The 27,685-nt window shown below is 40.3% G+C and overlaps 2 protein-coding genes across 2 annotated transcripts in view; one reads left to right on the plus strand and one right to left on the minus strand.

The window, feature by feature from the left end:
- Positions 1 to 27,685, plus strand: part of LOC121876173 (major facilitator superfamily domain-containing protein 8-like) — a 64,728-nt gene that overhangs the window by 28,812 nt on the left and 8,231 nt on the right. The window contains exons 1-4 of the mRNA XM_042381128.1: positions 23,833 to 24,032; positions 24,566 to 24,663; positions 26,134 to 26,224; positions 27,100 to 27,255. Coding sequence (XP_042237062.1) covers positions 23,985 to 24,032; positions 24,566 to 24,663; positions 26,134 to 26,224; positions 27,100 to 27,255 — 393 coding nt within the window. The 5' untranslated portion in view covers positions 23,833 to 23,984. Of the gene's footprint in view, positions 24,033 to 24,565; positions 24,664 to 26,133; positions 26,225 to 27,099; positions 27,256 to 27,685 lie in introns of the transcript that reaches the window.
- LOC121876229 (mucin-5AC-like) lies at positions 1,457 to 5,105 on the minus strand. Its single transcript, XM_042381225.1, has 2 exons — positions 4,175 to 5,105; positions 1,457 to 2,433 (listed from the first exon to the last, which is right to left on the minus strand). Exons 1-2 carry the CDS (start codon positions 5,103 to 5,105, stop codon positions 1,457 to 1,459), a joined length of 1,908 nt encoding a protein of 635 aa, XP_042237159.1.

Genomic DNA, 27,685 nt, shown 5'->3' on the forward strand with positions numbered 1-27,685 from the left:
CTGTGGAGAACTATTCTCAAGTTTGACAGATATGACAACTCTAATAAATTCTAGTCTTGGAGAGTTGAATTATTTTAGGATTTTATATATATATATATATATATATATATATATATATATATATATATATATATATATATATATATATATATATATATATGAATGGATAAATTAATGTGTGTATATTATGTAATACCACATAAATCATAACACTAAAATCCCACTGTAGAAGATAAGCTCAAAAAGAGTTATTTTGACGAGGACCGGGGGTTATGGTCAACATGTAGTGCTCTCATTTTTTGTTTTATCTTCAACAGTAGTATTTCAGTGATATACTGTATATATACATATTGTACATACACGTACTCACTTTTCTTAGTAGACTCGGAAGGTGTAGCACTGTTGCCAGTCGTCCCGTCACTGGTGAAATCTGTCCCAACAGGGGTGGAAGAAAATTGAAGAATAAACAGGGCATTTTTTTACATTGAAGGAGGAGGAGGGACAAATGCCTCCCAGCCAACGCCCCCTCCCCCCTACCCACCCCCACCCCGGTTATTCACTCTAAGCTTTCAGTCGAGAAATTTGTTTTTTTTTTACCCACCCTATTCCGCATTTACTACTAAAAATACAGAATTTAAAATAAAGTGAGTTTACTTTACAGTTGACATTCATTTATTCCAATTTCGTAACCTTTCTTAAGTACTGTACTGTATTCACAATGTGTTCTTTGTCTTGAAGAAAACTGAACACTGAACTGTTATCAAAATGCTGAGCAAATTGTAAATAGGAGTACAGGCGGAGCCCCAGACATGTCTGTGTACAAAAACAGATTTCATAAAAAGGATTGCAAGAGAGGATAGTTGTATGTAATTACGCTGGTACAGCTTACACTGTTTACCGTAAAGGCAGTTTGAATTGTTTTCCTTCGGTGCCTAAGGTAAAATAAGTTTTTGTTAATTGTGCAGTGATAAATACAGTGAAGGTGATTATTTATTGTGTATATACATAATTTGGTATTTAATTTTTCATAACTGCATCATGCCAAATGCAAATTAAGGGCAACTGATATTGTTAACAGTTTAGTTATGTTTAGTACAATGTGCATAACAATTTTCATTTAATAAAATTAAGCTTTTTGCACGCACAATGACGGTATATATATATATATATATATATATATATATATATATATATATATATATATATATATATATATATATATATATATATATATATATATATATATATATATATATATATATATATATATATATATATATATATATATATATATATATATATATATATATATATATATATATATATATATATATATATATATATATACACGTTACCATAACATATGCCAAAATACAACAGTTGTACAGTATATTACCATATACAGTATATTTACATACATGCTTTCCCACCCGTTACTTTGTGACACCGGTAACAGTCATAAATCCATAACATACATCATACAGTATGCACTGATTTTAGTGTCCCCCGACCTGGTCTTTAGAGTGTCCTCGTTGAGAGCCCCCCTGTGAAGATGTGGATAAATGCCCTGCTGTGTAGTGATGGTGATGTAGTGGTAAGTGCTGGTGTAACAATGTTGCTGAATGTTAGTATATGTGTCAGTGCTTACGAAATTTGTGCCAATGTATACATGTTTAGCAGTGTTACCAGCGGTTGTAGTAGTTGCAGCAGTGTTACCAGCAGTTGAAGAATATGTTACAGTGTTACTGGCAATATTTGTAGAACCTGCAGCAGTGTTACCAGCTGTTGTAGAAGATGCAGCAGTGTTACCAACAGTTGTAGACGCTGGAGAAGTGTTACCAGCAGTTGAAGAATATGTTACAGTGTTACTGGCAATATTTGTAGAACCTGCAGCAGTGTTACCAGCTGTTGTAGAAGATGCAGCAGTGTTACCAACAGTTGTAGACGCTGGAGAAGTGTTACCAGCAGTTGAAGAATATGTTACAGTGTTACTGGCAATAGTCGTAGAACCTGCAGCAGTGTTACCAGCTGTTGTAGAATATGTTACAGTGTCACTGGCAATAGTCGTAGAACCTGCAGCAGTGTTGCCAGCTGTTGTAGAATATGTTACAGTGTTACTGGCAATAGTCGTAGAACCTGCAGCAGTGTTACCAGCTGCTGTAGAAGCTGCAGCAGTGTTACCAGCAGTTGTAGAATATGTTACAGTGTTACTGGCAATAGTCGTAGAACCTGCAGCAGTGTTACCAGCTGTTGTAGAATATGTTACAGTGTTACTGGCAATAGTCGTAGAACCTGCAGCAGTGTTATCAGCTGTTGTAGAAGCTGGAGCAGTGTTACCAACAGTTGTAGACGCTGGAGCAGTGTTACCAGTAGTTGTAGAATATGTTACAGTGTTACTGACAATAGTTGTAGAGGCAGCAGTGTTAGCAGGAGCTGTAGAATACGGTGTAGTATTGCAGTAGTGTTACCAATAGTTGTAGAATGTGTTGCAGCGTTACCAGCACTTTTGTTTTGAATCGCAGAAAATAAATATTAATACACTTAGATACAAACTGTAAAATTATTTACCTGAATCACGTATAATTAACCAGAATCATGTATAATTAACCTGAATCACGTATAATTAACCTGAATTACGCATAATTAACCTGAATCACGTACAATTAACCCGAATCACGTATAATTAACCTGAATTACGCATAATTAACCAGAATTACGTATAATTAACCAGAATTATTTATAATTAACCAGAATTACATATAATTAACCTGAATCACGGATAATTAACCTGAATCACGTATAATTAGCTATAATCACGTATAATTAAACTGAATCACGTACTGTTAACCTGAATTAGTATAATTAACCTAAATCACGTATAATTAACCCGAATCGTGTATAATAAACCTGAATTACGTATAATTAACCCGAATTAGGTATAATTAACGAGAATTATGTATAATTAACCAGAATTACATATAATTAACCTGAATCACGATTTATTAACCTGAATCACGTATAATTAACCTGAATCACGTATAATTAACCCGCATCACGCATAATTAACCTGAATTACGTATATTTAACCTGAATCACGTATAATTAACCTGAATCACGTATAATTAACCCGCATCACGCATAATTAACCTGAATCACGATTTATTAACCTGAATCACGTATAATTAACCTGAATCACGTATAATTAACCCGGAATCATGTACTGTTAACCCGAATCACGTATAATTAACCTGAATCATGTACTCAGAACCTGAATTATGCACCGTTAACCTGAATCATGTACTGTTAACCTGAATCACGCATAATTAACCTGAATCATGTACCGTTAACCTGAATCAGCGTATCAGAACCTGAATATGCACTGTTAACCCGAATCACGTATAATTAACCTGAATCATGTACTGTTAACCTGAATCACGTATAATTAACCTGAATCATGTACTGTGAACCCGAATCATGTACCGTGAACCCCTGAATCATGCACTGGTTAACCTGAATCACGTATAATTAACCCGACAATCATGTACTGTTAACCTGAATCACGTATAATCAACTCCGAATCATGCACTGTTAACCCGAATCACGCATAATTAACCCGAATCATGCACTGTTAACCTGAATCACGTATAATTAACCTGAATCACGTATAATTAACCTGAATCACGTACTGTTAACCTGAATCACGTACAATTAACCTGAATCACGTACTGTTAACCTGAATCACGTACTGTTAACCTGAATCACGTACTGTTAACCTGAATCACGTACTGTTAACCTGAATCACGTACTGTTAACCTGAATCACGTACTGTTAACCTGAATCACGTATAAGTAACCTGAATCATGTACTGTTAACCTGAATCATGTACTGTTAACCTGAATCACGTACTGTTAACCTGAATCACGTACTGTTAACCTGAATCACGTACTGTTAACCTGAATCACGTACTGTTAACCTGAATCACGTATAAGTAACCTGAATCATGTACTGTTAACCTGAATCACGTACTGTTAACCTGAATCACGTACTGTTAACCTGAATCACGTATAATTAACCTGAATTACCACAACCGATCAACCTAAATCGCCATAATCACACACACACACACACACACACACACACACACACACACAATTTCTACCTTTAATAGACTCACCTGTTGTGGTTGTCGTGCTTGACTCGGCAGCAGCAGGGGTTGTAGTAGTCTGTTGTTGGGGTGTTGTAGTCTGCGCTTGAGTTGGTGTTGTCTGTAGTGTTGTTGTAGTCTGCGCTTGAGTTGGTGTTGTTTGTAGTTGTGCTGTTGTAGTCTGCGCTTGAGTGGTTGTTTGTAGTTGTGCTGTTGTAGTCTGCGCTTGAGTGGTTGTTTGTAGTTGTGCTGTTGTAGTCTGCGCTTGAGTGGTTGTTTGTAGTTGTGCTGTTGTAGTCTGCGCTTGAGTGGTTGTTTGTAGTTGTGCTGTTGTAGTCTGCGCTTGAGTGGTTGTTTGTAGTTGTGCTGTTGTAGTCTGCGCTTGAGTGGTTGTTTGTAGTTGTGCTGTTGTAGTCTGCGCTTGAGTGGTTGTTTGTAGTTGTGCTGTTGTAGTCTGCGCTTGAGTGGTTGTTTGTAGTTGTGCTGTTGTAGTCTGCGCTTGGGTGGTTGTATCCTGTGGTTGTGTCGGTGTTGGTTGTGGTTGAGTGGTTGTTTGTTGTGTTGTAGTTTGTGCTTGAATGGTTGTAGTTTGTAGCTGTGTTGTTATAGTCTTCTCTTGAGTGGTAGTATCCTGTGGTGGTGTTGGTTGTGGTTCAGGAGTGGCAGGTGGAGTAGTCGTAATTGAAACTCCAGAGAGCAAGGCAATCCTCTCCTGACACTCAGTATTACAGTAATCAACCGAACAGTCAGCATTACAGTCACCGTTCCAGCCTTGTTTTTGTATTTCAGTTCTACAAGTTGGTATTCCATCGGACGGAGTTGTACAAGGTTCTACACAATCACCAGTCTTGTGCCCCTCGACTGTTGTACAAGTGCCCTGGGTGATGTCCATGTGTACCACCAGGAGTAGGAGGGACGGGAACTGCAGTGTGGTAATGAAGGAAGCGCTGAGGAGCTCCATCTTCATGTCACTGGGAATTGACAGTTTGTACGTGTGATCCTTATTAGTCGAGAGGAAACTTGGGGTATCTCTCTCTCTCTTTCTTTCTCTCTCGTAACCTCAGACCGTAGAGGCTTTTGAGAATTTTGGGAAAAGTGTTGTCGTATCACATAGGATGAGTTATAGTTCCGTGTTCTCTCAGAAGACCGTCGCATCCAAAACTGAAAAGGAAATAACTAAGTAAATTCTTTATTTCTCAAAGATACACTCTCCACAAAAGTTCTCGAACGCTCTAAGCATTATACAATATGACAAAACGAATGGGAAATCTGAACATTGCTCTATGGGGAGGTTTTATTGAAAAGTAAATTATTTCTTTTCACCTGTAAATAATATAAAGACGAGCCACATATATTATTACGAAATATTGAGAATCACTTCACAACCAGGCATACCAACCATCCTGAGGTGACAGGAGCCACAGTGATCATTCTGAAATCTGTCGTGTGCAGTTGTTTGAGAACTTTTTGTGGCGAGTGAACAAAAGTGTTTCGTGTGGTTTGATAATATTTCCTTGTCGTCACGTGGTCAGCTGTGACTACACCGCCCACCTGAAGGACGCTTTCGTTAGCATTCACTGACTTGTTCTACTGCACAACAATATATGTCACTATGATGAATGCCTGGGATATGAATATGACTTAGTTTAAACGTAATAATAATTTGCATCGTTCCATTAGGCCCAAAACGGTCTATTTATAGTGAATTTCAGGCTTCATGCTGTTAGAACAAACTACATTGTACACATTACAAACAATGTTGTAAATAATATTTTTGTACTGTACCTGTATGTTTTCACGACTCTTGTGCAAATGTAACTTAAATTTATAGCCTTAGTGACGTAAATTATTCATTTTAATGATTGTATTCACAATATCAATATATATATATATATATATATATATATATATATATATATATATATATATATATATATATATATATATATATATATATATATATATATATATATATATATATATATATATATGCAAGTAAATCACTGTAGGTGCAAGGTGATAAATGAAAAAGTTCTGCTTGGGAACTTCGTGTTTTCTTTCTTGGTTATCATATATATATATATATATATATATATATATATATATATATATATATATATATATATATATATATATATATATATATATATATATATATATATATATATATATATAATCATCACTGGAAAAAAAGAAAAGGTAAAAGAGCCATTATCTCTCTCGTACATTATCATATCAAGACATATTTCTCACAGTGGCGAATGAATGATAGTCAAGTTTCTTCACAAGAAAAAACCCACGCATAGCTAATGTGAGCTGTCCTTGAAATCCCTGTAGAGCCAGGTGGTTTACTCTGACACATTACAACCTAACCTAACCTAACAAGATTACTTTAGGGGAAGCTAAATATAAAAAGAGGTGAGCGGAGGTGGTTCTCTTCCTCTGGTGGTGTACTGAAACATTCGCCTCGGCAAATGGTAAAGTAAATCTTGGTAAACGATGGCTAACTATCATTGTCACTCAGTGGTAGCTAACACACCTGCCCTGCTCCCATTGGCTAGACCTTGGAGGGTCAGAGGTATTTAAGGCCAGCCAACCGATAAACCTGCCAGGGGCGCTTGTGGTAGAAGCGGTATCGCTCTTGTCTCGCAAGCAAGATGTCACGGGTTCGATTCCCGGGCAGGCGGAAGTTGTTTGGACACTCTTCCTCGGCCCCTTGGTCCCTGTTCACCTAGCAGTAAGTAGATACCTGTTGTAAATCGAAAGGTTGCGAATTCGTATGCAGGGAAAGTTGTTGGAGCTTCTAAACTTAGAACTAACACAATCTGGAGGAGCGGATACGCCGACCTGCCCCAAGAAATTAAACCTCCTAGTTCTCAAGAAGTTCTTTGAAACTTTTTGGAGATCCCAGACATCAACGGCATCCCAATAAAGATGATTGCCTACAAATGGGACAACCTGAAGCCGGGAGTAATCTCCCACGCCGAAATTGCCCACGTGGACCAAGCAGAACTGAGCGAACTCCTCGAGGGACAACTCCAAGTTGTCAAGAAGCTGTCCGACACCACTGCCCTCATCGGACACCATGCAGCCCTACCCGAGGAGGCTCAACTGACGTGGGTAACTGTGCCAGTCAAGCCCTACTGCAGACCGAAACGCTGTCAACAAGTGTGAGGCGCAGGACACCTGCTCTCTGTGCGGCAGCCCCAGACACTGCTACACTGTCTGCCCTAGCACAGTGAAAGAGAGAATCCAAGGCAAATCCCAAGGGATTTTTCCAGGTATACAGAACAAAGGTCAAGGACAAAGTTGGGCCTTTAAAGTCAGGGAGGGGAGAAGTGATAAATGGCAGTGAAGAAATAAGCAAGGCATTGAACAGCTACTTCTTATCAGTTTTCACAGAAGAAATTCACAAGGAAATTCCAGAGGTGGAACTGATATTTAGGGGAAAGGAAGAAGAGAAATTAATAAATTAATAAATATCACTATCGGAAAAGAGGATGTTCTTAAGAGGATAAATAAACTAAAGAAGACAAAATCCCCAGGGCCGGATGAAATTTTCCCTTGAGTCTTGAAAGAGTGTACGGAACAGATTAGCTGACCCCTCGTAAATTTATTTACAAAATCATTAGACACTGGAGTTGTGCCAGACTTGTGGTAACAAGCAAATGTAGTACCCATATTCAAAAAGGGAGACAGATCATCAGCGTCAAATTACCGGCCGATCAGTTTGACGTCAGTAGTGGGGAAATTTCTTGAATTAATTATAGCAGATAGCATCCGATGGCATTTAGAGAAAAGCAAATTAATCTACGACTCTCGACATGGGTTTACAAAGGGAAAATCTTGTCTAACAAATCTGCTGACGTTTTTTAGGAAAGTCTTCGAGGTAGTAGATAATGACGAAAATTACGATGTTATTTACTTAGACCTTAGCAAAGCATTTGACAGAGTACCGCATCAGAGGCTTCTGAGAAAAATTAAGGCTCATGGTATCGAGGGGAAAGTTTTAAATTGGATAAAATCATGGCTCACCGATAGAACGCAGAGGGTCAGCGTAGATGGTGTTAAATCTGAGTGGGGCCGTGTAACCAGTGGGGTTCCCCAGGGGTCAGTACTAGGCCCACTCTTGTTCATAATCTACATAAACGATCTAGAGACTGGGATCAGCAGTGACATAAGCAAGTTTGCGGATTACACCAAAATAGGGCGGCAGATTAATTCAGGGCAAGATGCAAATGCATTACAGGAGAATCTAAATAAACTGCAGGGGTGGTCTGAAAAATGGCCAATGAAATTCAACACCAGCAAGTGCAGCGTACTTAATATTGGAAGAATAAATACTGTCAATGAATACAGCCTTAACAACATCAACCTAGAGAAGTCGACTTGTGAAAGAGACCTTGGGGTACTTGTAAGCCCGGACCTACGGCCTAGGAAACAGTGCCTTAATGTTCGAAATAAGGCAAACCGAGTATTGGGTTTTGTATCTGGAAGTGTAAGTAATAAGAGTGCAGAGGTCTTATTGCAACTATATCTTGCGCTAGTCAGGCCGCACCTCGATTATGCGGTTCACTTCTGGTGCCCTTATTATAGAATGGATATCAATTCACTAGAGTCGGTGCAGCGAAGAATGACGAAAATGATTCCGGTACTTAGAAACCTTCCATATCAGGATAGGTTAAAGAAACTAAACTTGCATTCCCTAGAAAGACGAAGAGTGCGGGGAGATATGATAGAAGTATTTAAGTGGGTGAAAGGAATCAATAAAGGGGATATAGATAAAGTTCTTATAATATCCGAGCAGGATAGGACTCGGAGCAACGGATTTAAGTTGGATAAGTTTAGGTTTAGGAGGGAGATAGGAAGAAACTGGTTCACAAATAGGGTGGTGGACGAGTGGAACAAGCTTACCAACTTTGTAGTAAGTGCTGGAACTCTGGAAAGTTTCAAAAGGAGGCTAGATAGATTCATGGATGATAGAGAGTGGTTGTAACTCTCGACAGGAGCTGCCATGCACAGGCCAACCGCCTATTGAAGACTCCTTATTTTCTTATGTTCTTATGTTAAAAAATGCGCTGCCTGTGGCGGCCCACATTCCTCCGCCGATCGGACCTGCCCCAAATGGAAGGAGGAATGCAGGATAGCCAAGGCTCGACTTGACAAGAAACTGAGCTACAAAGAGGCCCTCCTTGTTGTACGCGCCCAAGACAAGAAAAGACCAGAAGAAAATAAAAATAAAAAAAAGAAAACTCAAGAAAAGACACAAGTCACAAAGAATCAAGAACACCACGAGGCCCCAGGAGCAGAAGCCCACGTGGTCAACCTCACCGTCTCCGACTTCATCCACACTTACGAAAACCTAAGTCACGATGAAGACGAAGAACAAGACCCAAACACGAATGAATGGACATTTCAAGATAGCAAGAGGAAGAGGAGAGTAAGAAGAAAATCAACTTCAAGCTAACAAGAATACCAAGACAGAAGACAGAAGACCAAGACATTTCCTCCAAACAAGAAAACAACACACACAATCAAGCCGACCAAATACTGAGAAACCATGGCCCAACCCAACACGCACCTCACGCTTGACCTGACGCTCACCTGACTCTGTCCTGCCGCCTCCTCGCCGCGTCCAGGCGAGTTGCTGCTACCTCCTACTTAAACCCCCTTCTAAAATTCACTTCAATCCCCCCTTTATCCTTCCCCTGAACCTCCTTCCCCCCTGCCACTAGCATTTAAGTAAGTAAAGTAGTAAACCTGCCAGGATCCCTCACACCATTAACCTGTGCTGGGTTTAGATACTCATGACTGTGAAAATCTCCGGCTCCACACTGAAGATAATCATAGGATCTTGTAGATTAGGTTAGGAATTTATGAAGCTGCTAAAGTGTTGGGGATTATTATATATTTTAGCTGACAAAACACATGAAGCCTTGTGGGGGTGTGAGGTGAGACACTGTAGACCATAACTGTGTAACTCCTGATCGTGGGTTTAATTGTGTTCTTCAGTTAACTGTTGACGGCTGAATGTATTTTGTCATATTCATTTCTGTCTGTAAGTTTAAGTCACAGTCGACATGGTGAAGAACACAGGTATGTGGACAAAATAATGGAGCACACAGCTGTATGTCATGAGTGGGTAGTTTCCTCAAGGGACAATATAAACACAACCTCCAAAGGAATTGTTAAGCACTGTTTACAGTAGCAAGAAAGGTGATGACTAACATTAAGGATTTCTTCCAATTGTACAATACAATACCAAACTAAAACACATGACAAGATTGGACCAATACAGTCAGATACTGGCGAGCTAACTGATAACGAGGGTGAAATGAACAATAATCTGAAAAAATATTTTTCAACAGTTTTCACAACCAAATTCTTAAACATGATTCCCGAGGCACCGACTATATACAGAGATAGTGAAGAAAATAAATTAAGCGAGTTAGTAATAACCATAGTAACGATGAGGGCAAAGAAATAGTGAACTGAAACCTAAGAAGTCGCCAGGACCCGGTAAGATATTTGCCAAAATATTAAAAGAATGTAAGGAAGAACTTAGTATGTCCTTAGCAAATTTGTTTTACATGTCATTAAAAACAGGTGTAGTTTCAAACTCGATTCGAAATCATCTCGAGAAACACAAGTTCATCAATTATTCCCAGCATAGCTTTACAAGTGGGCGTTCATGTATGACAAATCTATTATCTTTCTTTTTAAATATTTTCGAATCAGTGGATGACATAGGAACATAAGAAAATAAGGAATCTGCAATAGGCCGGATGGCCTGTGCATGGCAGCTCCTGTCGAGAGTTACTACCACTCTCTATCATCCATGAATCTATCTAGCCTCCTTTTGAAACTTTCCAGAGTTCCAGCACTTACTACAAAGTTGGTAAGCTTGTTCCACTCGTCCACCACCCTATTTGTGAACCAGTTTCTTCCTATCTCCCTCCTAAACCTAAACTTATCCAACTTAAATCCGTTGCTCCGAGTCCTATCCTGCTCGGATATTATAAGAACTTTATCTATATCCCCTTTATTGATTCCTTTCACCCACTTAAATACTTCTATCATATCTCCCGCACTCTTCGTCTTTCTAGGGACTGCAAGTTAAGTTTCTTTAACCTATCCTGATATGGAAGGTTTCTAAGTCCCGGAATCATTTTTGTCATTCTTCGCTGCACCGACTCTAGTGAATTGATATCCATTCCATAATAAGGGCACCAGAACTGAACCGCATAATCGAGGTGCGGCCTGACTAGCGCAAGATATAGTTGCAATAAGACCTCTGCACTCTTGTTACTTACACTTCTAGATATAAAACCCAATACTCTGTTTGCCTTATTTCGAACATTAACGCACTGTTTTCTAGGCCGTAGGTCCGGGCTTACAAGTACCCCTAGGTCTCTTTCACAAGTCGACTTCTCTAGGTTGATGTTGTTAAGGCTGTATACATTATCAGTATTTGTTCTTCCAATATTAAGTACGCTGCACTTGCTGGTGTTGAATTTCATTTGCCATTTTTCAGACCACCCTGCAGTTTATTTAGATCCTCCTGTAATGCATTTGCATCCTGCCCTGAATTAATCTGCCGCCCTATTTTGGTGTCATCCGCAAACTTGCTTATGTCACTGCTGATCCCAGTATCTAGATCGTTTATGTAGATTATGAACAAGAGTGGGCCTAGTACTGACCCCTGGGGAACCCCACTGGTTACACGGCCCCACTCAGATTTAACACCATCTACGCTGACCCTCTGCGTTCTATCGGTGAGCCATGATTTTATCCAATTTAAAACTTTCCCCTCGATACCATGAGCCTTAATTTTTCTCAGAAGCCTCTGATGCGGTACTCTGTCAAATGCTTTGCTGAAGTCTAAGTAAATAACATCGTAATTTTCGTCATTATCTACTACCTCGAAGACTTTCCTAAAAAACGTCAGCAGATTTGTTAGACAAGATTTTCCCTTTGTAAACCCATGTTGAGTCATAGATTAATTTATGTAGATTATGACGGAAACGATTATGTTGTGGTTTATCTCGACTTTAGCAAAGCCTTCGACCGAGTCCCTCACGAGAGACTAATACGTAAAGTGGAGGCTCATGGAATTGGAGGAGATATTCTAAATTGAATTAGGGCGTAGTTACAGGTCAGGAAACAGTCACCATTAACGGCACTAAATCCGATCTGGGGTAACGTCGCTAGTGGAGTACCCCAAGGATCATTACTTGGACCATTACTATTTATTATATGTTACCGGCAAAGTGTGAAAATCAGACAGTGTATGAAATGCCTAGGAACTTTTAGGTTAAGTATGAAATAAGCTTCATTTAATCTGATCATTTATACTTTACCTAATGATTATATAAAATGCACAAATGGACCTAGCCAAAGCATTAAAAGAAAAAATGGTAATACACATTGTTGTTTATTGGCAAAATCAACAATGTGTGAAACGAGACCTGCTAATACACGTTTATTCCCGTGACCTAACCTAACCTAACCTTCGTAAAGAGAGGACTGGGTGAAATGGTACACTGTCAGCCTGTAACATTCACAAATCCGAGGACCATTTTAAACCCGAGTTGTGTTGAACCGTTTCTTTTAGGCACTTCAAAACACCTATATAAAATTAATGTATATAACCCTAATGGCAGCGCCAACTAGAGGTGACCATGTGTATACAGATTGTGTAACCCTTTGAGTACGGTTAAATATTCCGTTGAGGATAATATAATATGAAAGGGGTTAAGTTATCGTACCTAAACGGTTAAAATATCTTACCGAAGAGGATTAAGCCATCATACACAATAGGTTAAGAGTAAGTATGTTAGTTTGTGTGTGTGTGTGTGTATATACTCACGCAAACATACACTTATTAAGATTTAGGTACATATTCTGGTACTGAGGCACACGGTTATGTTTAGGACACAACTAAGGAGACTATTTTGTTGAACCATCACTCAAACTCGGAACATGACTGTGAACAAAGGCGAGCGTACACTTACAACCTCGTAAAGTTAGTGATTAATCATATGAGTAGAATGTTTCTCTCTCTTTGTTCTCTATCTCTGTTCACTCTGTTTTCTCTATCCACTCTTTCTCTCTCTGTTCACACTGCTCACTCTGTTCTCTTTCTGTTCACACTGTTCACTCTGTTCTCTTTCTGTTCACACTGTTGGCTCTCTGTTCTCTCTCTGTTCACACTGTTGGCTCTCTGTTTTCTCTATTCACTCTCTCAGTTCACTCTTTCTACTCTCTATCTTTCACTCGATTTCCCTGATAGATTCAAATGGACCTTTATTCTTAGACGATAAAAGAAACACCAAGTATTTCCTCTTCTTTTTTGCTCCCATAAATATAGACACCCAACCTAACCTAACCCAACCTAACCTAACCCAACCTAACCTAACCCAACCTAACCTAACCCAACCTAACCTAACCCAACCTAACCTAACCCAACCTAACCTAACCCAACCTAACCTAACCTAACCTAACCTAACCTAACCCAACCTAACCTAACCCAACCTAACCTAACCCAACCTAACCTAACCTTAACCTTAACCCAACCTAACCTAACCCAACCTAACCTAACCCAACCTAACCTAACCCAACCTAACCTAACCCAACCTAAGCGTGATAAAATCCTGTTTTGTCTCCAGCTGTTGAGGATTAGTTGACATTTTCTGGAATCTTGTGATGGATGCTTGGTGAAGCTTTTTTTCCGAAGGCGACGCGTATGTTTTTAATTAAGTGATTGTCTATTACTGGCAGAGAGAGAGAGAAAGACGAATAGGTATTGTCAATTGAATTTTTTTTTTTTTTTACAAGGCTTTGGTACATTGCTGAGAAAATGGGATGATTTACTTCCTTAAGTTTACGTCAATGGATATGTATGAGAAATGGGGAGATGGTGCGGTTGTGATTGTACTTTGATGGTGTTATTATATTCTTGATATTGTGATTGTACTCTTGATGGTGTGGTTGTGATTGTACTCTTGATGTTGTGGTTGTGATTGTACTCTTGATGTTGTGATTGTACTCTTGATGTTGTGATTTTACTATTTGTTTTTGTAGTTGTGATTGTACTCACGATGGTGTAGTTGTGATTGTACTCATGATGGTGTGGTTGTGATTGTACTCTTGATGTTGTGGTTGTGATTGTACTCTTGATGTTGTGATTGTACTCTTGATGTTGTGATTGTTCTTTTGGTGTTGTGGTTGTCATTGTATTATTGATGTTGTGGTTGTGATTGTACTCTTGATGCTGTGATTATTCTCCTGGTGTTGTGAGTGTTCTCTTCATGTTGTTGTGACTGTTTTTTATGGTGTGGTTGTGCTACTAAGGAGAGTCCACTGGCACTGTATTTATAGCGCCCTTCATATTTTATTTAAACCCCCTCCCCTCCCCCTCCTACGTTCCTCTCCTTCCCCTCCCCCACTCCTCCCCCCATCCTCTACTCCTCTCCCTCCCCTCCCCCACTCCTCTCCTCCGCCCCCGCTACGCTACTGTTAAACTTCAGTATGTCTCCCTCTGCAATTGCTTCATTGTGCACCAAGCATGTCAATAGTAATCAATATCACTCACCCCAAAAAATTAAAACATGTTTGTTTGGATACTTGTAAGTACAAATTTCAGATTCATGAGTTTTTTTTTTTTTTGCCATCTAACGAAAAAAAATAATAAAGTCAACGTACTTAAAATATATACGTGTGCTACAGTACATACTAGAGTTTATGAGTGACTGGTTTTAATTTTGTAGCTACAGTCAGAGGCAGTAATTGTTATCCTCCACTAGGAGCCGGAGCCACAGCCAGTAAAGGCCGATACTGACACAATACAACATCGCCAGCCATGATAGCTTCAAAACTACCCAGCAACGTTTAGACAGGGGGGAGGGGGGGAGAAGGGTTCATCCGATCGCCAGGCCTTCAATTGCCGTGGCTCCGGCTACTAGTGGAGGGGGGGTTAGCAATTACTGCCTCTGTGTACAATCACTCATAAAAGTCCTGCCGCCTCTCCCCATGAACCACAATCCCCGAGATTAAGACTCGTGAATCCTAAGCACTAATGGACGGAATAATGCGTTACATTGCGTCAGTGTCTACTTCTTCGGGGTCACGAGTCTTGAATCTCGAGGTTCCTGAAACAGCAGGAAAGGCGACATGTTTTTTGTGGGTGACTGTACAGTACACACGTACTAAACTTTCGGTACTTAAGGTAGTAGTCATCTGTCTTCACTTCCCCACATTAGGTACGCATTCACATCAGGATGGATAGGGGTGCCCCGAGCGCTGAGGACACTGTCCGTTCCACCCCGATCCAGTAGCTGACCTTTAAGAGACTAATGTCAAAGTGACTCCCAGATGATCTCAGGAGGACCTCAGGAGGAAAAGGTAATTTAAGTTTAAGTTAAATCAGGTTGACCTCAGATGAGTAGTAAACAGTGGTCACAAAAGACGGTGATAATCGGACAAAAACAGCAGAGGTTTCATTGGTTGAACTATTTATGACATAATATACAATAGAGAATTTAGTATCTCTGGACAATGTTAACTATATTCGTGGTAATTATTTCTAATGTCTAATCAAGTTTATTCATGAAGGTGTGTAGGGTTTGGTGATGTTATGTTGTCTAGCACTCAGGATGGGATGGATGGAAACTCTAGGTGGTGGTTTCCTTATATAAAATATATTATATACAAGACAGTCTGGTGCTGGAGATGCTGTGTGGTGAGGAGCTTGCTCAGAAGACACGTTCGGTGAGTAGCGTGCTGAAGGAGGTAGATGTGCAGGAGCTTCGTTAGAGGAGATGTTGCGTGTTCAGGAACGTAGGGTAGAATGAATCTCAATGGAGAGACTGCGAGCTTATATCCAGAGCAACCGGAAGTAAACCCGTGGAACTCGCCGGTTTCTTGACTCCATTGCTAGGGTAGAAGCAGCAGGTGGTGACCCCCTGAGCAGTTCGCTGGTTGCTAGGATACTGTCCCATTGGAATGCGGATACACAGTTGTAGGGGAGACGTCCACTACAGGTGCATACAGCGCTTGTCCAGGTGTACCAGACACCATATAGATCATTATATTCCCAGACATTAAACTTTCTGAAGGCTAAGGTCATTGATGGTTCCTGCACGAATCATTATTCTCTCAATGATGGGAATACCGCGCAAGCTGTAATTGGCTGTAGCGAGTCACGTGACATGAATTTTCCTTCCTCCTTTAGTGTACGTTAGGTTAATTGAAGCACCGGTTATACCTTTCATTAATATTTTAATTATTTATAAGAGAATATCACGAAAAGCGTAAAGCGGTTTTTTTTTAAGAATACTTTACAGCATAATATATGTACAGCTAAGTGAGAAAGTGTTGAATGATTGCCAAGGTAGCCAAACTAATTAAAGAAATATTACTTTTAGGGTACTCGAATTTTTTTAACATTTTGATGTTAGAACTTCACGAGTAGAAAATGAAAACTAACGGGTTAAAATCTACCTTGATACTGATCAACACGAAACTACCCCAGGTTGAGGTATGGGGGTACAGTGGTCGTGTAGAATTCATTGCTTTTCAACCAGGGGTGACCTGGCTCAGTATGGTGTCCAGGGGTGACCAGGCACACTGAGGTGCTCCAGAATGTGTCGGACAATCATTTTTTTTTTACGAAACTACCTCCAGTATAGGCAAATCAATTCACCAGGTGACACGGCAGCAATGCTATACCTCCTCCGTTTACTTTTCTCTCTTCCTACCTACGATCGAGCGCCATCTGTCAGGATATGTTGACGGTTCCATAAGAACATAAGAATGGAGGAAACTGCAGCGGGCCTATTGGCCCATACTGGGCTGTCCCGTTTACACCCAACCCTTCTCGCTCATATATCCATCCAACCTATATTTGAAGCTGTCATGATCGTAATGACGGCTAACCTAAAACCTTAAGGATTCATATTACGCTCAAATGTCCACAAACCCTTCTGAGTCCCCCAGTGGAAACGTCTTCCGTTTTCTGTTTCCTTTATGACGTCATCGAGAGGCCGTCTTTGTCTGAAGGAAACTTTGAATATAATCCGCGGATTTCGTAGCAAGACGCTGTATGTTGGGACCTGTTGCCATCCAACCCTTTGTAATCAATTTAATTTTTGCTTTTGATAGCTCAGTCAGAGCATTGTTAGTGAAGATAATAGTAGGGAATGAAACTTAGTTCATAGTCTCAGTTTCAACGTCAGGGTGTACAGTAAAGTAATTCATCGAAATAGAAGTAGGTGGAGTCCTTGACCTAGTTTGAGTGAGGGTGCCGCAGGCATTTCAACGGGCATTTCAACCGTTAGTAAGTGCTCGCCCCTTCACCCATACAGGTAGGTCATTCCACTCCGTGTCGTAATACGCCCTTCTTTAAATGATTTGACCCAATTATTAGTTGATTGTGCAAGTTTTGCAGTAACGTAGTTGATATGCTTTGAGTGAAGTAATGTTTACGTTTTAACGTCCCCTGGAACGTGATGTCGTTGTCACAGTTAGTAAGTGCTCACCCCTTCACCCATACAGGTCCCTAACGCAGCCTAGGCCGTGTCTGTAGCGTGGATGTTGTATCCACTTGTCTGGAGAGATGTCCGAGGTCCAGTAGGATCAGTTATCTTCGTGAGACTCGACCGTCAGACACTTCAGTACTACCTATGGGCCCCATAGCTGGCCCGTCTGACCCTAACGCTCGGCCCGCGAGGTGACCCCGAATCACCAAGCCACACACAACTACCCGCCCCCATCATTGGTGGATGAGTGCCTAGCTCAGTAGGGCTATTTGTGTGGTTGTGTTATTCCACTGGGATCTTCCGAGTACGTTGGAAAGTACTCCATGGTGGCGGGACCCCATGGCGGTTGCTTGAGTATCACTCCTGACGACTGAGTATTGTAGTGGCAGTTGCCCCTGGTCTTAATGGTGCTAAGTTACTATAAGAGTTTATGTGTTATTGAGTATGTCCACCCAGTAGTGGTGTGAGTGTTATTGAGTATGTCCACCCAGTAGTGGTGTGAGTATGTTGAGCCTGAGGGCATAGTATCAGGTTTCGTCTGTTGGTACATATATTCTTCTCCTACCTCCATTTTAATGTTTAAATAAATATTGTATTTATATATTGTGTCTATTATTTACCTACAGTATCTACCGTTATTTCTTCCCTATTACTTGATACTATCATTACATATACCCACGAGCCTCCTCTCGTCACGCTACCAATGGTTGTAAGTATTAAGGTAAAGAAGAATGTTATAAGAGGCACAGGCCCTTTTAAAGCTACCCAGCGTATTCGAGTTAATGATGATGTTTGGCAACTTGTTCTACTCATCCACTACTCTATTTCCAAACCAATGTTTACCAACCTCGCGTCTATATCTAAATTTGTCTAATTTAAAACCATTGCTACGAGTTCGCTCCTGGTTGGATAGTTTGAGTACCTTTTTTATAACACCTTTGTTTAGCCCTGACTTCCATTTATACACCTCGAACATATCGCCCCTCACTCTACATCTCTCGAGGGAGTGCATATTAAGATGCTTTAACATGTGTCTGTACTCAAGGTTCCTAATGCCCGGGATTGGTCCTGTCATTCCCCTCTGAATTCTTTCTAGGAATTCTATATTCATTCTGTAGTACGGTGACCAAAACTGAACTGTGTAATCTAAGTGAAGTCTCACAAGTTCCAGAATAACCTTATTTGTTCTTTGTTTTGGGGCATAACTAGGAAGGTATACTGCATCTTGTAGCGGGGATTTTGTAATTGGGGACCAATTTCAGAAATATTGCCTTGGTAAAATTAAAAAGAGCGCAGCCGTACAAGTAGTATGTCGATATTTTTTATAAGATGCAAATGTATAGTGCTAATGTCCTAGTGTATTTGGGTACGGAACTGTCCCCTGGACGTCGACACATACCTGTACACTAATGTGAGGCTGTCATGAAGAGATCACTCTCTCTCTTGAAATAACCTGATGCATGAAACAACAACAAAAGCCATTAATTGAATGATGAACACTTGTTTCAAGTGAATGGTTGTTAATTTTATTAATCATAATTTGTTAGAACTAGATAGATACCATTTACTTTTATAATTGATGTTAGTATAATTCAAATAATTGATAACAAAAAAAATAAAAGCGTAATATGTGCCGAAGAGCAGTCGGCATAGCCGCCGACACTAGTATCTGGTTTCGATAATGCAAGAGATTTTTTTTTTTATTCTGTTACACAGAATCTGTATTTTTTGTTTAGGTTATGTTGCAAAACAAATAAATAAAAGATGACAGGGAGGCGACGTCGCTGGTGGTGGTGGAGCCGGCGGCCTTTACACTACGCCTATTCACTTTTCTACATTTTACTTGTTGTTCTCTCGGTAACTCTGTGCATCTAAACTTCTGTGTGCTATTTACGTTTTAAAAACAAATTGTATATGATTATAAAAATAATAAAATAGTCCATACTCCAGAGTGGAGTGGGGATAAAAATAGGTTGCAATAGCCTAATAAAAAGTTTTGATTAACTTGACATTAAAAAATAAATAAAAAAAAACGTTTCAAGTAGATTCTTGTCGTCAGAGTGTGAAATGTGTGGGGAGGGGCTATTTTTAGTACCCCTGGTGCTGTTCTGTCCCTGACAGTTGACGAGTCGTTATTATTTTTTGGTGGAATCTGGAATAGCGGGGAAATGGTCACTTTCCAGAAGTTCGGTCGCGCTATCCTTATAAGCTAGCTCTGTTTGTCATCCATGTGATGATGTTTTTGAGAGTTCTGGTGCCTGTGTATAGCACGTTTGGTCAGCCTCATAATAGGTTGCCCCAGTTCGTGGAGAGCTTCCCAAGGGTGACCCACTCCGAAAAAGGTTGAAAAGCACTGGCTGTAGATGCAATACTCTCTTTATGTTCCAAGGGTCATTGGTTGAAAGTTTGGACACCCTCTGTTCACCTGGCTGTGAATGGGTACCTGACTAATAGTTGGGGAAAGTGAAGGTGGTCGAGTGCAGAGCTATTCTACGCCGCTTCTTTGTGTACAGAAAAGTGGTTTATGTACAGTGTGATATAGCTGCAGGTCGTCAGGCGTACGGGACCTTTTTATACTATATGAGGAAGGAATGTGGGAATAAAATCAGGATATTTCCTTAAATAAAGGTGGCGTGTTGTACGTGAAAGAAATATTTTATTATACGCGGGATCCATAAACAAGTATATTCAAGTAATAATTTTTCTGGCACTAAAATCACGAGTTAATTGGCGCACTTATTTTACCACTTTACACTCTTTGTCACTGTTCGTTCCAAAATAATGAATTCTCTTTTGTGTTATCCTTTGCTTACTCTCTCAACCTAATGAGTAGTATAGGTGTTCCTCTCAGCCGGATGAAATCGTCTAGTGTTAGCCAGAATAAAATATCTATGTGCGACACTACTCCTTGCAGGGTTAATAACTGCTACGTGCCATTCAATGAAGAACCTCAGTGAACGTCACTTATTTCGCAAGTTATTATTAAGCGCGTACTGGCGGACGATTTATCTCGCTACTCAGAAAAATAAATACCAATGATTACTAAATATAAACTCATCCATAAAGACAAGTTTGTTAGTATTACAGCTAATTAGGGAATACGTTTAGCGCTGTCTAATAATGACTGCTCTCAGTTTTCGTGACCGAGTGCATTAAAATATCCACCAGAAGCTTGACCCTGTTTTCCGTAGATCCAGATTTCGAGGGAAAAAAATGGGGAAAATTTCTTTGATTGCATAACACAATTTGCCCCTGAGTCAAAGAAGAGCAGCCTCTACCCGATCATGAAGGCTCAACCTTATCCACTAGACACCCATTAATCAAATAAAAGCATATCGTTATTTCCGCTATAGAGAAACAGAGTTTATAAACATTTTTATGTAACCCTGAAGGTTTTTTCAACTGTTTAAGTCAAGAAACTTTTATAATATCCAATTTTACACATTAACTGTATCATCATGTAAATTCCTTGGACATTTTCCATTTATATAGGAGAAAAGATCTAACTCACAAACTCTTCAGAGTAAAATGCCGGGAGTGATGTGGGGTCTGATGCTTATCTTGTGAGTGTGAGCACAATACTGAGCAATATTGATTGACCGAAGCTACACCTGCCTACTATGGTGCCGAAGAGGCTTTTTTTTCTTCTTTGCAGCGTCTCGGTCGCGCTATAATATATAAGCTCTATTTGTCATCATTACTACACTTATCTGAGCGAGTATTGATGCTTAAACTGCCGCAAACCTTTTCAAGCCTTCCTCCCTGCACCGCATCATCAACAAGACATAAATAACGGGAAAGATTATTCATGTGTCAGTTAATTTTTCATATTTTGTTGTTGATAATCGTTACTTTGCACGTGTTGCCGTGGCCACATACTGTACAGTAGTTTATCATTACCACGTGATCTTCAGCACTCGCCGAAACCTTCATTGCCAAGTCTCCTTGTATTGTACAGTACTTCCCCATACAGGTCGGCTGTATCCCATCATAACAACCAATCCTACCAAAAAGCTGTGAGAGTGAAACACTTACCAACAAGAACAATAATCATGATGAACTACATAACTTTTGCACCGCCATTAGAACCATTTACCTTGCTAAAAATTTATTCCCTAATAGCACAAACGGCTCAGAGTTTGCTATTGAAGTCAACAACGTCATAATGACGTCGTCATTACAGCAGTAAGTGAATAACTCACCGGGATGGAAAGTCATAAATGACTCAGCGCTAAACGTCTGTAATTTCTAAAAAAAATATAGCAAAATGTGTTTGTAAGACGCACACACACACACACACACACACACACATATATATATATATATATATATATATATATATATATATATATATATATATATATATATATATATATATATATATATATATATATATATATATATATATATATATATATATATAATATAGTGCGAGTGTGTGTGTGTGTGTCAGTCACTTGATAGTATCTGGAGACAATGCAAGTAAACGAAAAATCCTGAAGACCGAGTGCCGTCTTGAGGTTTACATCGTCAAGGTAAACTCAATACTCGTATATGTTTTTTTTTCTTTTATATTGATAAGTTGTTTGAGGAGGTTCTCCTCGGGTGACAGCCAGGACTGATATGTTCATTCTTAAATATTTAAGTGTCATTGTTGCAGTGAATACTAATGATACTGTACGAAAATAACTTATAAACTGGTTGTCTGTACTATACAGAACTGCCCGCTGACAGCGGGTAGAAGGGACAAACATAATGCTCGCTCAGACTAGGAATGACATGCTTTATTTACACGTGTGAGGACCTGGAGTAATGCCTGTATTGTAGTTTACAGTCACTTAGTAACTAGAAGAATTATTACAGAGTCAAACATTAGTAAACACTCTGTTGAGAATAACTTAAATACAGTGTAATGTATTGGCATATGTAAGTTAGATAATTTGTAACAATTAGCATTTAAACTAACAGCTCCCAACTCGAGGTCGCTGTCAATTTCATATTTCCGTAATGACTTTCAAGTAGGCCATGTGTCCCTTAAGATTATCTCCGCCTACTTCTCCTCTGCTCATCATTTTTGCCTTTTGTGTTTACGCTTCACTATGAACGTCTAAATATCACGAAGGAACTCGATATTGTTATTTTCCTCGTATCAGATAATACTGTTTTATTACAACAGTGTCTCGCGGCAGTCAGACCTCTCGGATTTATGCTATACTGCCTTCAACATTATTCCTTGGGTTACGTTCCTGTTTAACGCATAATCTCTACATTTTTGTCATTCATTCACGCACTTACAGTATTTATCACCTCTTTGTAATTGTTTCTCTTTATACCTCCTCAATCCTTCGCTTCCCAAACAAATGAGAGAGAGAGAGAGAGAGAGAGAGAGAGAGAGTTTAACAGGCCTACATTGTAAAAAGGACTTGTCTATTCTGTTTTAGATAAAACTATAAATTACTTAGTTATATTCTTAAACTGATAATATCACAGTGATATTTAAGCTTCCCACGGACCAATTACCCGAGGCTTGAGTTTTTTCATTCTGGCATTACGATTATCTGGTCCTCAGACAGAATTAAAATCTTCAGCTGTGGAATTTGGAGCCACGGCCTTAGGGCGAAACCTTCTGTAGTATATACACAAATAGATATACAGTACTTACAGATCCGTCCATATGTTCGCTTGTGTGTTAACAGGAATAAACAGTACGGGTAAATATATCACTGTGTGCCTTTCTACATTCACAATCATGTATGTAATTCTAACACCTTTAATAAACGTGAAATATTTCTCCCCGTGACTAATGGTTTCACTAACATAAATAAACTAGAATGAGATGAACAACTTCAGGCCCTGGATTGTATTAGAGAAAATTAAACAATAGAATATTTTTGATGATACTAATAACACCACACAAAGACGAGGTGGGAACCTATGCATTCAATATTATGTTGAGTTAAGAGCTGCAAACCTATGGCGACGAGCGCTTTCGTGTACATTCCACTACCTTTAGCTGATGTAGTCAAGATGTAGAAACGTGCGCGCGCACACACACACACACACACATACACACATTGACCTCATCCACAGTCCCCGCCATATAATCCAATTACATCCATCAGCTGACTTCACTTCTTTCCTGCGCCTCTGTCCGTATGGTCGTTCTGTTGGTCACTAGAACCTCCTTCTCAGTCTCCGAGACATATTAAGACGTTTTCCACAGCCAGGTCGTTAGTACAGGTAGACTCTTGTTGCTGACAGGACGAGTGAGGGCTAAACCCCCCAGTCCCGTGGCTCCAACAATGGTGGAACACAAGAATGGCTCTTGCTTCACTTTGGGCGTCATAACGGTAGGTCGTGTGATAACATAAGAACATAAGAAAATAAGGAGTCTGCAATAGGCCGGTTGGCCTGTGTATGGCAGCTCCTGTCGAGAGTTACTACCACTCTCTATCATCCATGAATTTATCTAGCCTCCTTTTAAAACTTTCCAGCGTTCCAGCACTTACTACAGAGTTGCTAAGCTTGTTCCATTCGTCCACCACCCTATTTGTGAACCAGTTCCTTCCTATCTCCCTCCTAAACCTAAACTTATCCAACTTAAATGCGTTGCTCCGAGTCCTATCCTGCTCGGATATTATAAGAACTGTATCTATATCCCCTTTATTGATTCCTTTCACCCACTTAAATACTTCTATCATATCTCCCCGCACTCTTCGTCTTTCTAGGGAGTGCAAGTTTAGTTTCTTTAACCTATCTTGATATGGAAGGTTTCTAAGTCCCGGAATCATTTTCGTCATTCTTCGCTGTACTTACTCCAGTGAATTGATATCCATTCTATAATAAGGGCACCATACTCATACTCTTTCTCCTCCTTCACCAGTACATGCCACACATCATCGTCACGCCAGGACCCAACTCGGTGGTGACCGGGTCTCTTCTTGAGATCCTTAGTATCGTCAGTCAACACCTTGGCATTTGGTATGTTATTGTTTCAGTGTGTGTGGATGTACGTTTATGTACGTGTGGATGTGTGCTTAAGTGTATGAGTGGATGTGTGTTTAAGTGTGTATGTGTGGAAATGTGTTTAAGAATGCGTGTGTGGATGTATTTAAGTGTGTGTGTGTGGATGGATTATTAAGTGTGTGTGTGTGGATGGATTATTAAGTGTGTGTGTGTGAATGTGTGTTTAAGTGTGTGTGTGTGTGTGGATATGTGTTTCAGTGTGTGTATGGATGTGTGTTTCAGTGTGTGTATGGATTATTTTTGTGTGAGGTTGGAAGGGTTTTTGCCTGTATTCAAATGGGATTGCGTGCATTTAATGTGTATTCTCCCTCCTCCTAGTGACAGGCCTGGCACTTGACATTATTAGGGACCTGCCACTCTTTGCCATAAACAGATAAAATGTACCGGGAACTTTCCCCCCACACACTCATCATTCTCTCACTTTATGTAACTTGACAAAACCTATGACCCTTCAGACTTTTACGCCCTTAATGTACGAGTCATAAAGGCAAGTATGAACTTTTCATACTTCCCTGTTGGGCGCTGTAAACGCTTCTGCGCTTCACCTTGCACAGGATGTAAGGGGGTGCCCAATAAACTAGCCCCCTCGGGGGCAAATCTGAAATCTGAATCTGAATGTGTATTCTATATTTAGGTTTTGTAGGTGTAGTTTTGCGTTCATTCTAATATACAAATAAAATTCCTCGGCTTGATATAACAACCATAAAGAGTGTCATTTATCTTAGTCGACCCCAACCAATCATAGGTCACAATAATTAACAATGCCTTTGACACATTTTCTGGTTAATAAATAAACATTCATGAATATTTTTAGAAAACCTTCTCCACCACCCCCACTACCTTCTCCACCACCCCCACTACCTTCTTCACCACCCCCACTACCTTCTCTACCACCCCCACTACCTTCTCCACCACCCCCACTACCTTTCTTCACCAATTCCACTACCTTCTCCACCACCCCCACTACCTCTCCACCACCCCACTACCTTCTCCACCACCCCCACTACCTTCTCCACCACCCCCACTACCTTCTTCACCACCCCCCAACAGCTCCTCTCCACCATCATAACCACAACACCTGATTACTACTTCCCGCCCCTTTGCATTACTAATAGTCCTCCCTCTCCATCACACCCGCAACTTTCCATCATCAATACTCGTTGCCACTATCCTTCACCACCACTAGCCTTTACCACCACCATCCTTCACCATCATAACCCTTCACCACCAATACTCTCCAGTCTCCATCACCACTCATAGTTAAAACCACGTAAGGCCTCCATCATCACGACACTTCACTACCACTATCCTCCTCCATCAGCACCACCACCACACCAGACAACAACGTTCCTCACCATCGCTACCTTTCACCACCACCTCCATTTCTTAATTAACTCCATGTACTGTACCTCCATCCTCCTCTAGCGTACGATATCAGGAGTCAGCCGACAAGGCTGGAGGTGTTCGTCTGCCCAATGGTTCCTGGACGGGCGTTATGGCCATGTTAACCACAGGTGTAAGTTGTGCCTGAGTCACTGTCTTCTACAGGTACCTGAGTCACTTTCTACTACAGGTACCTCATTCACTGTCTACTACTGGTACCTGAGTCACTTCTATACTACACGTACAGTCTCGTTCAAGATTCTTCGAGCACTGCTGGAGACAGCTGGCAACTCAAAGCCGTTTATTTACTATAGTACGTAGTAAAAATGATGAATAAATGTAAAAGTGATCGGTGATTGGTTACTTAGTTTCCCGTTGCTTAATTTAATGGTAGGACTTTGTTGTTTCGCATTATATTATACTGCGTACTATAGTAAACAAACGGCCTTGAGTTGCCAGGTGTCTCCAGCAGTGTTTGAAGAATCTTGAACGAGACTGTACCTGAGTCTCTGTCTAATTCATGTACCTGAGTCACTGTCTACTACAATGTACCTGAGTCACTGTCTACTGTAGGTATCTGGGTCACTTTTACATTGCCCTCCTCCCCAATGCCGCATTAAGCGAGTGCCCTGAGGTTATGAGTTCCGAAGTGGCTTTACTCAGTGGTTACTCCGGCTGTTTACCTTGACCTTGTTTACCTGTGCGGGTGATTATCTCAGACGCTTTTGAACAATGAAGCGAGAATTTAGACACAATTGCTTTGGTTAAAACTGATTTGTTTTTATTTTTTGTTTTGACTCAAATTACGTAAATACACAACCCCCATTCCGTCCCCTGGTGTAGTGCGAGGCGGTGTATACAGTATTCAACGTACAGTACCACTATATTTTTTTGTACTTACCTCAAGTCACTTTGAATCCGTCAGATATTGATAATGTTCATAATGCTATTGTTCATAAATCATGTTATTCTTGTCTCGAACTAAGTGTGTGTATGTGTTATCCCCAGGAGGCTGACCTGTCCTCCGTGCTTGTAGTGGATGAGGAGAGATACAAGGCGTTTGACGTGGGTGAATTCCTTTACATGGACGAGCACTCGGCTGGGTACAGGCGGCCCGTCGTCCAGTCCGACATTTCCGGTTTTATCAGGCCCTTTACGGTCTGGGTAAGATGTGATACTTATGGATGGATGGACGGATGGATGGTCAGTTGTGTGGATGGACGGATGGATGGTCAGTTGTGTGGATGGACGGATGGATGGTCAGTTGTGTGGATGGACGGATGGATGGTCAGTTGTGTGGATGGATGGATGGATGGACGGATGGATGGTCAGTTGTGTTGATGGACGGATGGATGGTCAGTTGTGTGGATGGACGGATGGATGGTCAGTTGTGTGGACGGATGGATGGATTTCCTTGGGTACACGTGTGAAGTTATAGGTGTGTGTTCTAAAGCATAAATATAAAGTTGCGTGTTATTTTTACTTCCATTCAGGTGTACGAATTGTAGATTTCAGGTGTGTGTTTTGTTCCGATGTGTCTCCCGAAACTAATTTTGGAGCTTCAGGTATATCTCTGGTGTAGTTGTGTCTCTCG

The sequence above is a fragment of the Homarus americanus genome, unplaced genomic scaffold (genome assembly GCF_018991925.1).
Source record: "Homarus americanus isolate GMGI-L3 unplaced genomic scaffold, GMGI_Hamer_2.0 scaffold34921, whole genome shotgun sequence".
Classification (NCBI taxonomy): domain Eukaryota; kingdom Metazoa; phylum Arthropoda; class Malacostraca; order Decapoda; family Nephropidae; genus Homarus; species Homarus americanus.

Coding starts and splice junctions, on each gene's coding strand:
- LOC121876229 (XM_042381225.1), bottom strand. CDS start 5,105: ATGGAGCTCCTCAGCGCTTCCTTCATTACCACACTGCAGTTCCCGTCC. Junction 2,434..4,174: donor AAGCACGACAACCACAACAG/GTGAGTCTATTA, acceptor CGTATTCTACAG/CTCCTGCTAACACTGCTGCC.